At 50.7% G+C, this 14,839-nt stretch overlaps 1 protein-coding gene across 5 annotated transcripts in view; it reads right to left on the bottom strand.

Annotated features, from left to right (window-relative positions):
• eif2ak4 (eukaryotic translation initiation factor 2 alpha kinase 4) overlaps positions 1 to 14,839 on the bottom strand; it is a 140,423-nt gene that overhangs the window by 18,887 nt on the left and 106,697 nt on the right. For all 5 annotated transcript variants that reach the window (XM_067991166.1, XM_067991167.1, XM_067991169.1 and 2 more), the window contains 8 exons: positions 14,422 to 14,538; positions 13,157 to 13,222; positions 12,676 to 12,846; positions 10,817 to 10,951; positions 5,783 to 5,887; positions 5,265 to 5,393; positions 2,894 to 2,980; positions 82 to 194 (listed from right to left, as the gene is read on the bottom strand). In XM_067991166.1, coding sequence (XP_067847267.1) covers positions 82 to 194; positions 2,894 to 2,980; positions 5,265 to 5,393; positions 5,783 to 5,887; positions 10,817 to 10,951; positions 12,676 to 12,846; positions 13,157 to 13,222; positions 14,422 to 14,538 — 923 coding nt within the window. The remainder of the gene's footprint in view (positions 1 to 81; positions 195 to 2,893; positions 2,981 to 5,264; positions 5,394 to 5,782; positions 5,888 to 10,816; positions 10,952 to 12,675; positions 12,847 to 13,156; positions 13,223 to 14,421; positions 14,539 to 14,839) is intronic.

Below are 14,839 nucleotides of genomic sequence, written 5' to 3'. Positions count from 1 at the left end.
ACCCAATAATGACCAGATACCAGACACCAAGTCTCTGCCTCTCCGAATCATTCGCGCTCTGGTCTGCAGTATCACTCTCACCTACTGTTCCTTTCGTCTGGCGCTTTGGTCCTGAGTTTCTGAGCGAAATGCTCCACTGCTTCCTGATCCAGAAACCGTTTTTCAGTCTGCTTGTCCTTTTCAAATGACCTCACCTGAAAAGGAAATGTAAAAAAAAAACCCATCACCCATGAGGAAACCTCCCCCCCAAAATATCCAGGCAGCTGGGACTCCGCCCCCTCCCCGACCACCCACAGAGGCTCTCTCTCCTCCTCCCCCCCCCCCCCCCGACCACCCACAGGGGCTCCCCCCCCCCCGACCACCCACAGAGGCTCTCTCTCCTCCCCCCCTCCCCCCCCCCCCCAACCACCCACAGGGGCTCCCCCCCCCCCCCCCCAACCACCCACAGGGGCTCCCCCCCCCCCCCCCCGACCACCCACAGAGGCTCTCTCTCCTCCTCCCCCCCCCCCACCTCGACCACCCACAGGGGCTCCTCCCCCCCCCGACCACCCACAGAGGCTCTCTCTCCTCCCCCCCTCCCCCCCCCCCCCCCCCCCAACCACCCACAGGGGCTCCCCCCCCCGACCACCCACAGAGGCTCTCTCTCCTCCCCCCCTCCCCCCCCCCCAACCACCCACAGGGGCTGCCCCCCCCCGACCACCCACAGAGGCTCTCTCTCTTCCTCCTCCCTCCCCCCCCCCCCCCCGACCACCCACAGGGGCTCTCCGCCCCCCCCCCCCCCCCGACCACCCACAGAGGCTCTCCGCCCCCCCCCGACCACCCACAGAGGCTCTCTCTCCCCCCCACCCCCCCCCCCCTCGGACCACCCACAGGGGCTCTCTCTCCTCCCCCCCCCCCCGACCACCCACAGGGGCTCTCTCTCCTCCCCCCCCCCCCCGACCACCCACAGGGGCTCTCCGCCCCCCCCCCCCCGACCACCCACAGGGGCTCTCTCCCCCCCCCCCCCGACCCTTGACCACCCACAGGGGCTCTCTGCCCTCCCCCCCACCGACCACCCACAGGGGCTCTCCGCCCTTACCCCCCCCCCCCGACCACCCACAGGGGCTCTCCGGCCCCCCCCCCCACCCCCGGACCACCCACAGGGGCTCTCCAGCCCCCCCCCCAACCCCCGGACCACCCACAGGGGCTCTCCAGCCCCCGCCCCCAACCCCCGGACCACCCACAGGGGCTCTCCAATCCCCCCCCCCACCCCCGGACCACCCACAGGGGCCCTCTCTCCTCCCCCCCACCCCGACCACCCACAGGGGCTCTCCGGCCACCCCCCCCCCCGCCCTCACCCCCCCCGACCACCCACAGGGGCTCTCCGCCCTCACCCCCCCCGACCACCCACAGGGGCTCTCCGCCCTCACCCCCCCTGACCACCCACAGGGGCTCTCCGCCCTCACCCCCCCCCCGACCACCCACAGGGGCTCTCTCTCCTCCCCCCCCCGACCCTTGACCACCCACAGGGGCTCTCTCTCCTCTCCTCTCCTCCCCTCCCCTCCCCCGATCACCCACAGGGGCTCTTCCCTCACCTCCCGACCACCAATAGGGGCTCGCTCTTCTCTCCTCCCCTCCCCTCCCCCTGACCACCCACAGGGGCTCCCCTCCAACCACATCACCACCCAGTGGGACCCCCAACCTCATGTCTCAAGCGCTGATAAACCACAACCAACAAAAAAAAATGGCTGTTTGGTAAACCCATATAAACCTTGGCTTGTAATTTTACATCAAACAGAAACAAACAGCAACGGCAGGTATTAACTCCAAGCTTCCACAGTAAAGGGAACACAGAACATTACCACAGAAGCAATCTTTGAGTTTCAAATCTCAATAACCCTGCAGAAATGATTACCCTCAGAGCTGTCATGTCACTTAAGTGCCATTGTACTGTAATCAAAGCAGGGAACAGTATTTCTATCACAGGCATCCTATTAATGAGAAAACAATAGCAAAATACTCCCAACAAAAATACTTGGCCTTGCAAAGGGAGAGCTTTCTGATGGATTTAACACCTGTGAGAACCATCATCACCATTAGATGCTCTGTTACATCTCAGGACTGACCGCGCACTGTATCGTTAATTAATATGTGGGACAGGCTCTCATCGAAAACAGTTAGTGCTACAATTGGATTTATGGATATCAGGGTGAGATGATGATTGTAAGTGCGGAGGCAGAAGATCACTGCCTGAGAATACTGTAATTGCGTTTCTGCTGCTGTTAAGGAAGTGTCATCTGCCGAATACAACCATCCAGGCAGGGTTCAATAACACAGGCTGCAATGCTACACTAATAATACTGGAGTCGCCTTCACTTGCCTGACTGGAGTCAGGAGCGAGGTGAAGAGGGAGAGGTCAGGTAGAAATTTCAGTTTCACCTTTCTCGATGTTCTATCCTTGCTTGTTCAATTTTTTCTCCTTTTTCCTCTCCCACTCCATTCTTCTCCCTTCCTTCTCTCCCGAAGGCAGACCCCTGGGAAATACTGTCTAGTGCAAATATCACACAGTTATCGATACAAAACAATCTTAAAATGTTGGGTACTTCCGAGCAGCAGCCTGAAACGTACAAGCACGTTCCAGTCTGCAAAGTTTCCTGACTAAATGACAATTGAACTCCGAATGACCCAAGTACCTGTTTACTTAATAGCAATTAGACTTTGTGGCCTTCAAGGGACGCAGTTCCATCGCAGCAGAATAATACGTTGTGTATGTATAACACTCCTGATCTTATTAGCAGTGCATACAGTGAGCAATGCCACAGGAAATCTATGTGGACATATTTGCTAATAAGCAAGGAGCTTTGGGGGTTTTAACATTGAGATGAATCTTAGTTTGCCCTGAACAGTTTGTTACCTTCACATGGTTACCCGCCTTATCCGAGACTAGGACTAAGGAACTGATTCCAGCCCGTTTGCAATGTTCCTGAACTTCCTCCTGAGTCTGTAAAGTAAAAGCAAACATGTTCATTCTGATAGAATAAAGGATATATAAAAAGACAGAACAGGTACACGACAGAAAGATAGGAACAGCCAGCATTGCTGGTAGTAAATTAAAACTACAATCGCAGGAAATCTGAAACACAGCTTCAGGAAATGCACAGTACATATACAACTTGGCGTGGTACTGAACCATACAGACAGTGAAGTCACAGGTTCAATCCCTGCTCAGTGCTGAACTGGCTGATCTCAGCTGGGGCAACCGGGGTGGGAGGGGGGTGGGGGGGGGGGGGGGAAGATAAATTGGCCGAGGGAGGGGGTGAAGATGGGGAAGAGGTCCATCTGTGTTCCCACTCCCATCACTGTCCAGTGACCGCTGCATCACAGTCCACACGTGCAGATGTCGGGTGAAGATGACCTAGCTCAGTTGTGACACGCCCCCATGTACCCCGCCGATGGTCATCTGTTTGCACATGAAGATTGACCAAGGTGCCCAAGGCCACCAGTGCCCGTGGTGCTATAGCCAAGAATGAGTGACCACCTTGATACAGAAGCACCGTCAATCATAGACCTCTGTGACCCCTAGATGAAAAGTGCAACGCGGTCAAAGAAAATATTAATTGCACAAACGAGGCAAGAACTCCTGGTGGTAATCACTTGAATATTTCTGCCCTTTTTCCTGAACTCAAGCTGCCTTTAGGTCAGCCATCAATGGAGCTTTTTTTTTTATTCGTTCATGGGATGTGGGCGTCACTGGTGCGGCCAGTATTGATTGCCCATCCCTAATTGCCCTCGAGAAGATGGTGGTGAGCCGCATTCTTGAACCGCTGCAGTCCGTGTGGTGAAGGTTCTCCCACAGTGCCGTTAGGAAGGGAGTTCCAGGATTTTGAACCAGCGACGATGAAGGAACAGCGAAATATTTCCAAGTCGGGATGGTGTGTGACTTGGAGGGGAACATGCAGGTGGTGTTGTTCCCATGTGCCTGCTGCCCTTGTCCTTCTAGGTGGAAGAGGTCGCGGGTTTGGGAGGTGCTGTTGAAGAAGATTTGGCGAGTTGCTGCAGTGCATCCTGTGGATGGTACACACTGCAGCCACAGTGCGCCGGTGGTGAAGGGAGTGAATGTTGAGGGTGGTGGATGGGGTGCCAATCAAGCGGGCTGCTTTGTCCTGGATGGTGTCGAGCTTCTATTGTTGTTGGAGCTGCACTCATCCAGGCAAGTGGAGAGTATTCCATCACACTCCTGACTTGTGCCTTGTAGATGGTGGAAAGGCTTTGGGGAGTCAGGAGGCGAGTCACTCGCCACAGAATACCCAGCCTCTGACCTGTTCTTGTAGCCACAGTATTTATGTGGCTGGTCCAGTTAAGTTTCTGGTCAATGGTGACCCCCCAGGATGTTGATGATGGGGGATTCGGCGATGGTAATGCCGTTGAATGTCAAGGGGAGGTGGTTAGACTCTCTCTTGTTGGAGATGGTCATTGCCTGGCACTTGTCTGGTGCGAATGTTACTTGCCACTTATCAGCCCAAGCCTGGATGTTGTCCAGGTCTTGCTGCGTGCGGGCACGGACTGCTTCATTATCTGAGGGGTTGCGAATGGAACTGAACACTGTGCAATCATCAGCGAACATCCCCATTTCTGACCTTAAGATGGTTGGAAGGTCATTGATGAAGCAGCTGAAGATGGTTGGGCCTAGGACACTGCCCTGAGGAACTCCTGCAACAATGTCCTGAAGCTGAGATGATTGGCCTCCAACACCCACTCCCATCTTCCTTTGTGCTAGGTATGACTCCAGCCACTGGAGAGTTTTCCCCCTCATTCCCATTGACTTCAATTGTACTAGGGCTCCTTGGTGCCACACTCGGTCAAATGCTGCCTTGATGTCAAGGGCAGTCACTCTCACCTCACCTCTGGAATTCTGCTCTTTTGTCCATGTTTGAACCAAGGCTGTAATGAGGTCTGGAGCCAAGTGGTCCTGGCGGGGCTCACTGAGCATCAGTGAGCAGGTTATTGGTGAGTAAGTGCCGCTTGATAGCACTGTCGACGACACCTTCCATCACCTTGCTGATGATTGAGAGTAGACTGATGGGGCGGTAATTGGCCGGATTGGATTTGTCCTGCTTTTTGTGGACAGGACATACCTGGGCAATTTTCCACATTGTCGGGTTGATGCCAGTGTTGTAGCTGTACTGGAACAGTTTGGCGAGAGGCGCAGCTAGTTCTGGAGCACAAGTCTTCAGCTCCAGCCACCTAAATTATACGACTTAAATTATACCAGCTTCCCGTATTACCTGGGAGACGTCATACAGCAACTCAGCGGGATTCCCTTTCGACCACAACTTCTGGATGATGTTGATGGCTCTGCCCAGCGACGTCCTCCCGACTGCAACCACCAGTGTCTCGCAACGACTGACAGCAAGCTGCAATGGAGGACAGAAACGTAGCCTTGGTCGCAAAGTTGTCAATGTATAGTTCACAAACAGGTCACCGTTACAAGTCAAAGGACCAGAAGTGTTCGTGCTGGAATGTCTCTCCACCTTCCCCTCTCTCTCTCTCCTCTTCCCCCCCCCCCCCTCCCCCATCTCTCTCCTCACCATCCCCCCCTCTCTCTTTCTCTTCCACCCTTCTCTCTCACCCTTCAGCCCCTCTCTCCCTTTCCCTTCCCCCTCCCTCTTTCCACTCTCTCTATCTCTCTCTTCCTTACCTAGCTCTCTCCCCCCTTGTTTGGCCAATATATTACAGGTGAAGTCAGCATAGATATAAAATGGAAGCTGTCAGTGAAGTAAAACTCTTGTTACAGATAACTCACTGGCTCAGATGTGTTACGAAGCGTGGAGATTTTATCCAAGGCAAGGCTGACTCCTACTGCAGAGGGATTTGGTCCCATGACCTGTGGTCCCTGGAACTCCAGGATCTAAGGGAGTAGAAAGAGAACATTTTTACAATCTTATTTTTTTGAAAAGGACAATTAGATTTACAATTGTGCTGAGCAGCTCTGCGAATGGTGCATGGAGTAAATGCACTGCCTGGTGTGGCTCCCACAGGCTGGGATTGCTCCATGCCCAATTCTCAATCAGAGTTGAGTTAACTGATCTCATCCAGGGCAGCAGTTGCCACCACCACCATTGATCTCAGTGCTGCCGATGAAGGGAGTGGGGAATTGAGGAGGAAAAGATCTTCCAGAGTTCCTGCTCCAGTCATTATTGCTGGAAACTGGACGTGTGGGGATCATTGGGCACGGATAGAATTAGGATCGGCAATGGTGCCCTCCACAGTTGAAGCTGGCTCTTGCTAACTTACACATGAATAATAGCCACTTAGGCAATGCGCTGTGTCCAGAGCAAATCAGGACAGAAAGGGAGAGGGGAAATTGGGGAGCCCTGATGAGCAGTTACTGTGTCTTGCATCATAACCCACGGCAAGGCAGGAGGAAGTTGCTTCCAATGCTCACTCTGAAACCAGACTCAACAGGTGTGTGAACAGAGCAGAGACTCTGCAGATTTTCCTCCCCGCTCAAGTTAAGTGCCTGGCACCTTCCTACCACAGCACAACTGAGCGACCACAAATCACAGTGCAGGAAAAGGTATGATGAAACCACAGCCCATCCCTCCACAGGACAGCGCTTCAATAAACTACACCCGTACCGTGCATCCACCTGGGCAGTTTATCACCTCGCTTTTCTGCTCCCAGAGGTGTGGGCTCTTCCTGGGTTATGGGTCCACAGGAGCCGGCTCTCCTCCAGTCCCTCTCCCAAGTGGGTGGGGCTGGTCAGGCCAGATCCTCCAGCACAGATACCAACCCCATTCTCACCCAATTTCCACGTATGTGGACTTACAGCAGGTGTCACTGGGTAGCGATCGGAAGAAACTACAGCTGATTTGTCTCCACAGTACCCAGAATCAACTGCGTTATTCCTACTGGGGCCCAGATCATGATCAGCTAACTCAGGAAGAACGGGGGATTTTCTGCGTTTGTATCGCTCAGGTTTCTCACCATATCAACCAAACAGTACCTCGATCACATGGATTTTTAATTAGTGACAGAATCTGTAAAAGTTACTACCGGTACATGTCTCAAGGGACAGACATGTGCCACACGTACTGGAATATACTGCGCAGGGATAAGGTAATACCAGCTCTTTCACCAGCTGGGGGATCACTCCGCTCCTGTACAGTCACTCTATAACAATGACATGCCTCATTAAGCACAGCTCAAAGAATCCATGTGCAGGAGTGACATGGAGATGGACACCAGCTACACCAAACCAGATGGGAGGGAAGCATCAACTTTTACCTGGCGCGCATTGCTCCTGTGCAAGAGTGCCTATTGAGGCACAAAACATAGAATATCAGGTCGGAGGGAATGCTGGTACAGTTGGTGAATCGTGGGACTGAGCCATACAGAGCACCTTTGATCCGCAGTCTATGCTGAGGTGGCCGAGCTCAGCTGGGGCTGCAGCACCGGTGCTAAAATTAGCCTCAGTGCCTCAAGGCTAAAGAAAGGAAATACTAGCCAAGGTTGCCATTCCTAATCGCTATAAAGTAGGCCCCTGCTGAAAAGTGCACACGTGTGTGAATGGCGGGTGAGAACAGAGTGAAGATCAGCCACGGTGTCCCCCATGCTTGAATAACCTGGCAACACTCATTGTTTAGCCTGACACGTGAAGAGTGGCAGAAAATGCTGGAGAAGCTCAGCAAGTGAGGCAACATCTGTGGAGAAAGAATCAGAGTTAACGTTTCAGGTCGAAGACCTTTCGTCAGAACTGGAAGATGTTAAAAGAGTGAACGTTTTTGAGCATGTACAGAGCCTCTTACCCTCTCGATCTTTTCATTGCGAACTGCCGGTGTGACATTGGCCGTCTCAAGATCTCTACTCCCCTCACTCACTCTAACCTCCCTCCCTCTGAACTCGCAGCACTCCGTTCTCTCAGGTCCAACCCTGACATTATCATTAAATCTGCTGACAAGGGCGGCGCTGTTGTCACGTGGCGAACAGACCTCTACCTTGCAGAGGCTTAACGCCAACTCTCCGATACCCCCTACTACATCCCCCTGGACCATGACCCCACCATCGAACATCAAGCCATAGTTTCCCAGACCATCACCGGCCTCATCTCCTCTGGAGATCTTCCCTCCACGGCCTCCAATCTCGTATTCTCCCAACCCAGCGCAGTCCGCTTCTACCTCCTTCCCAAGATCCACAAACAGGACTGCCCTGGGAGACCCATCGTTTCAGCCTGTTCTTGCCCCATGGGACTTATTTCCTCCTATCTTGACTCATTTTTCTCCCCTTGTCCAGTCTCTTCCAACCTACATCCACGACTCTTCTGACACCCTCCGCCACTTTTAACAGTTTCCAGTTCCCCGGCCCGAACCATCACCTTTTCACCATGGACGTCCAGTCCCTCTACACCTCCATTCCCCACCAGGGCGGCCTGCGAGCCCTCCACTTCTTCCTTGAACGGAGGCCCAACCAGTCCCTGTCCACCACCACCCTCCTCCGCCTGGCTGAACTTGTTCTTACATTGAACAAATTCTTTTGACTCCACTCACTTCCTCCAAGTGAAAGGTGTCGCTATGGAATCCGTATGAGTCCCAGCTATGCCAGCCTTTTTGTGCAATACGTGGAACATTCTTTGTTCCAGTCCTACTCAGGACCCCTCCCTCACCTTTTTTTCCCGGTACATTGTTGACTGTATCAGTGCCATTTCCTGCTCTCTCCCCGAACTGGAAAATTTCATCAACTTTGCTTCCAATTTCCACCCTTCCTTTACCTTCACATGATCCATCTCCGACTCTTCCCTTCCCTTCCTCAACTTCTCTATCTCCATTTCTGGAAATTGGCTGTCAACCGATATCTATTATAAGCCGTCCGACTCCCACAGCTACCTTGATTACACTTCCTCCCACCCTGCTTCCTGTAAGGACTCTATTCCCTTTTCCCAGTTTCTCCGTCTCTGTCGCATCTGTTCTGACGATACCACCTCCCGCACCAGTGCTTCAGATATGTCTTTCTTTTTTCATTAACCGAGGATTTCCTTCCACAGGGCCTTGACCGTGTCCGTCCTATTTCCTGCTGTTCTGCCCTCACCCCTTTCCTTCCCTCCCAGAACCATAATAGGATTCCTCTTGTCCTCAACTTCCACCCCACCAGCCTCCACATTCGATGTATTATCCTCCACGATTTCCGCCACCTCCAGCGCGATCCCACCACCAAACACATCTTCCCCTCCCCTCCAAGTATTCCGAAGGGGCTGCTCCCTCCACATCACCCTGGTCCACTCTTCCATCACCCCCAACACCTTCCCGAGCAAGTGCAGGAGATGCAACACCTGCCTCTCTTCCCACTATCAAGAGCCCCAAACATTCCTTCCAGGTGAAAGAGTGATTTACTTGTACTTCTTTCAATTTAGTATATTGTATCCGCTGCTTACAATGCGGTCTCCTCTACATTGGGGAGACCAAACGCAGACTGGGTGATCGCTTTGCTGAACACCCCCCGTCAATCCGCAAGTGTGACCCTGACTTGACGGTCACTTGCCATTTTAATTCCCCGTCCCACTCCCACTCTGACCTCTCTGTCCTCGGCTTCTTACACTGTTCCAATGAAGCTCAATGTAAGTGCGAGGAACAACACCTCATCTTTCATTGAGGCACTTTACAATCTTCCGGGCTCAACACTGACTTCAATAACTTCAGATCATGATCACTGCTCCCATTTTTTCGGTCAGCTAGTGCTGGTAATGGTTCTGCTGCTGCCATTTACAACTACTCCTGATCAGTCTTTTGTTTCTTAACCTGTCCCATTACCACCTTCCTTGCTTTGCACCATCATCCCTTTTGTCATTTAATCACTCGTGCCCTCCACCCTATCACAGACCTTCCCTTTTGTTCTTTCCTCCCCTCCCTCTCCCCTTTCCCTGGCTCTGTACTTGCTTAAAAACTTTAACTCTTAACATCTTCCAGTTCTGACGAAAGGTCTTCGACCTGAATCGTTAACTCTGTTTCTTTCTCCACAGATGCTGCCTGACTTGCTGAGCTTCTCCAGCATTTTCTGTTTTTATTTCAGATTTCCAGCATTCGCAGTATTTTGCTTTTGATGACATGAAGAATGGCCCCGTTTTGTGGAAATGGACAAAGCGATGGTATGTCAGAAGAGGAGAGCAGAATACAGCACGCGGAGAGGCTGTTTATCCAGGCTGGAGAGTCTAGAACTAGGGGAATAGTCTCAAGATAAGGGGTCGGCCATTTAGGACTGCGATGAGGAGGAATTTCTTCACTCAGAGGGTGGTGAAACTTTGGAATTCTCCACCCCAGAGGACTGTGGATGCTTATTTGGTGAGAATATTCAAGACTGAGATTGATAGATTTTTGGACTCTAAGGGAATCAAGGGATATGGTGATTGGGCGGGAAAGTGGAGTTGAGGTAGAAGATCAGCCATGATCTTATTGAATGGCGGAGCAGGTTCGAGGGGCTGTACGGACTACTCCTGCTCCTATTTTGTGTGTGTGTGTGTGTGTGTGTGTGTGTGTGTGTGTACACACACACGTATGCAAAGAGAATAGAAAAATATTTAATTTATTGTGATCCCTGATCAAACCGAATACAGCAGCGATATCTCAAACAACAAACAGCTTTGTTTCAGGAGGTGCCAGTGACTGACTGAAGCCAGTATTTGCTAGTACTCACAAAGGGTTTATTTGCTTATTTTGATGCCACGTTGATGAGGGTGTGCTAACAAGAAATCTGCACAACAAAACACGCCTGCATCTGGATCAACAGAATCTTACACAGCAACAGGAAGTCAAGGCCGCCAAGGAAAGCTGGGGCCAAAAGAACTCACCAGACTGTCGTATCTCCCTCCAGCTGCTATGATATCTGGGACAATGCGGTGTCGCCGCTTCACGAATGCAACAAACTGGAAAATAACTCCACTGTGCTGCTGCACCTTGTAGACAAGGCCCAGATTAACCACCACCTGCAAAGCAAGGAACCCAGGTCACTTCCCAACCGCTGCAGGTGTTAATATCAACATCTTCCACGTCTCACTCTCTTCTGTATTAGCCAAAAGACTCTAAATGTGCGACTCTTCCAAACACTCAACTTTTCTTGGATTCCACAGGGAAAGAGAAAGGGAGCGTTGCTGTGTGAACACAGACCCAGAAACACTCTGCAGTTTCTCTCTGATTTCACTTACACAGGCTGTGAGCGGGCAGACATCAGACCCAAGGCTCAGTGCCAACAGTACGGCTCAACTTTTAGCCAATCGAGACTCCCAGTGTCAGCGTAAAGCACTCCAGGTCAGCTCAGATGCAGGGTTATGCTCCCGCTACGCTGCCCCAACCTCAACAACACGCCCAAATGTACCAGCGAGACATTTTCCCATCTCCCATACTAGCCACTCTGCGACCTCTCAGTGAGATGGCAAATGTGCTGATGAGTAAACGGCAGCTTCACAATTCTGGGCTCAGGGCAACTTTTAAAACTCTGGGGCTATCGGGCCAACTTTTAAAATTCAAATAGTAACAAGATTAACATCCTTCTTCCTTTTGTCTATTTCTGGTCAACCAGTATGCTGGCGACACGATTGGGAGCACAGGTTTGAAAGGATACTGCCCGATAATGCAATGAAGTAGACGTGGAAATCACTGTGGGTTACAGATCATCACTGCTAATGTTAAGACAAGTCCATCATAGAATCGGGCTCAGTAACTCCTTCAATTCAGCACTCAGTGTAATTATCTGAATATTGAAATGAACCGTAAAAGCTCCAATGGTCTAGTAGATAAACAGGTCCACTTTGAAATACAAACTGTCAGGAGTGATTTCCTCAAAGAAACTGAACAAACTGCCTTTTGTTCAATGGCCGATGCTGAAGCAGCATTAAGTTTACATTAACGGCCAGCACAATAATGGTACTCCAGTGCACAGTACCACAGTTACAAAAGGGATTTCTGCCTCTCATCTAATTCTCTTTCCCAGTTGGGAACACAGTCTCCATTCGATATCTGGTTCGGTATGGGTCTCGGTCGAGGAGAGGAACTTGCAGTGTGGGTGTAGAAAGTTTCATCCGACGCCACACCGCTTTGTTTACCAGGGGATTGCCTCTAAGCCAGTTTCCTGCAGCAGGAGATATACCGGAGGGAATAGCGACCAGAACATTACCCACAGCAAGAACACCCCCTGGTGATGGAGCACAGCAACAACAAAGCTCAAGTCATGGGCCATCTGCCTGGTTTACCAGCTAAAAACCAGTCTGTTGAGATTCCCAGGAGAAACAAATCTGCCCCACTCACCACCTATTAATTTGCCAATCTGACACCTCTTTTGGTTGCACGTCCTCCCCTTTTCACCAATTCTCCTCCCCTGAAGATAATGCCAATGCTGGGGTACAGTTCCACAGGCTGCAGGTGCCGTTCAGTACCTTGACTTGTGTGAGCCTAGACAGGGAATCAACAGGCTATTCAACTGTGGAAGAGGGGGCTCCTACTTCCTCACCAGACAGCCACAGAAGCCATACAGCACAGTGATCAGGAGGGGGAACGATGGCCGACAGAGGGGGAGAGAGACCAATTGTAGCGCTCACACTGTTGACTAAACTGGCATCGCCCCAGCCTGCATGGTTCAGCTACACTCAATGCCTTAACAAGCTGAGCTATTAGGTGTTGGCTGTTTAAATCACTCACTACAATTACAACCAACCTGCAGTTTGATGCAGAGTTTCTTTAGGAGTTCTGTCACCTCCTCAAGGTCTTTTAAGCCCTGTTTTGCCATCTGGCAAACAGCCAACTCCCCCTTCATCAGAGGGGTCAGGACCGTCCTCAGGTCTTGGAGATCCACCTTCTCCTCAATATACTTGTATAGGTGCAGGAGCTAAATGAGAGAGAAATGGCATTTTAACAACAGAACTGACCTTTCCTGTGACCCTCCACATCGCCAAACAGCACGAGGAGATGCACAGGTGCATTTATGGGGAAGTTAGACAAACACATGAGGGAGAAAGGAAAAGAAGGATATATTGATAGGGTGAGATGAAGTAGGGGGACAGGAGGCCGGTGTGGCGCATAAACACCGGCACAGACCGATTTGGCCTAATGGCCTGTTTCTGTGCTTTACATTCGATGTAATTCTATGTAATGAAGCAGATGCCATTATATCACCAACAAGCAGTCACTCAACTTACATTGTTTTGCGACAGCGAGAGATTGCAGAACTTGGCTTCTATCTCTCGTCTGGTCAGCTTCCCCATCTGCCATGGAAGAGAGAGGTTGACTGTTATATATTGAAGGAGATGGAAAGGAAGCAGTAAATCTGGTGATACACCAAATTATAAATATTTCATCATTAAAAAGACCTGTTTAAAAGCACAGATTTCAAGTGAGCTCTACTGAAGTACGTTAGGTATGATAGGAAAGTCAAGTCAGATGCACTCAGCCCTATGGTCCCCAGGGATCTTGAAAGGTCCAGTGTCTATGACCTGATAAGTCCCCCAGGACAATTCCAGATTACCTGGTGTGGGAAAAAGTTCCAAACAGCAACACTCCAGTTAGAGCAATGGAGCAGTACAGTCAGGAGGGGGCTGCACCGGCGATCCAGGATCCTTATGGATGGATCGGGAGACTGGGAGGTGTACGAGGCCCAGGACTTGTGCAGACTGTACTTCTACTATTGGCTAAAATCACATAAGTGTGGCTCCAGAACTCTCAACCACCAGTGAGCCAGTTCAGACTGCTCCATCACAGGCAGTTAATGTTGCAGAATTCACCACTGGCTGATCGTGTACTTTTACTTACATTGCACATTAGTCTCATTTTTTAAAAACATTAATGGGGGACTGGATGCTCAGCGGGTTAGAGACCGCCATTTCACCTCTGGAACCTGAGCTTATTTATAGCCCAGACGGTTGAGATGAAAGTCTCTTCTGTTGGTTGTAAGAATCCTACGTGAAATGAGTTTGGTCAGTCTCAGCCCAATCACGAGTGGATATGGACTCGAGCACAAAAAGGTCCCTTATTCAGCACGAAATTGTGAATCTCACTCAGTGGAGCCACACAATGGATGGTGTGGTAAATGGAAAAATGTCACACTAAAGCAGTAGGGAGAGTGGGACTGAGACAAACTGGTGGGACAAAGTAAAGGGAGCTTTACTCGATATCTGATGTGCTACACCTGACCCAAATGGAACGTTTAATTCCCCACCACTAATGTCTGTCATCTTGATGAGCACAAAATTCACATACGACTTAAAAGAAACCAGTAGGTCTTTTTTACCCTAAGATTTGTCTGTGCTGTATATTGCTGAGGTGGCTAGCTGGTTGAAGCAGGTAATGTTTGCATGGTATCAGGGATAAAACACACCAACATCCAGAAACAGAACAGTTTTGGTATCTTGCAGCGTTTTGCTGCTTCATCTACAGGAGACATGTTAAGCAGCACAACAGAACTTACCATAGCATCACACAGGATGTTGCAGACCTCCTGGAGTTTGTCCTCTGGTATTCCACAATGCAGCAACACTGCCTTCAACAGGGAGGTGTGGTTCAGATAGATGCTGTAGTTTCGCTCCTACAAATCAAATAAATGCAACAATCTCTCAATGTGTAATCAAAAAGAGAATCTGACAACATAGGAACATAGGAAACATAGAAAACATAGGAACAGGAGTAGGCCATTCAGCCCCTCGTGCCTGCTCCTCCATTTGATAAGATCATGGCTGATCTGTGATCTAACTCCAAATACCTGCCTTTGGCCCATATCCCTTAATACCTTTGGTTGCCAAAAAGCTATCTATCTCAGATTTAAATTTAGCAATTGAGCTAGTATCAATTGCCGTTTGCGGAAGAGAGTTCCAAACTTCTACCAATGT

This window comes from Heptranchias perlo, chromosome 10 (assembly GCF_035084215.1).
Source record: "Heptranchias perlo isolate sHepPer1 chromosome 10, sHepPer1.hap1, whole genome shotgun sequence".
Lineage (NCBI taxonomy): Eukaryota > Metazoa > Chordata > Chondrichthyes > Hexanchiformes > Hexanchidae > Heptranchias > Heptranchias perlo.
Note: the sequence above shows the minus strand (reverse complement) of the source record. Positions and strands in the feature narration are given on the sequence as shown.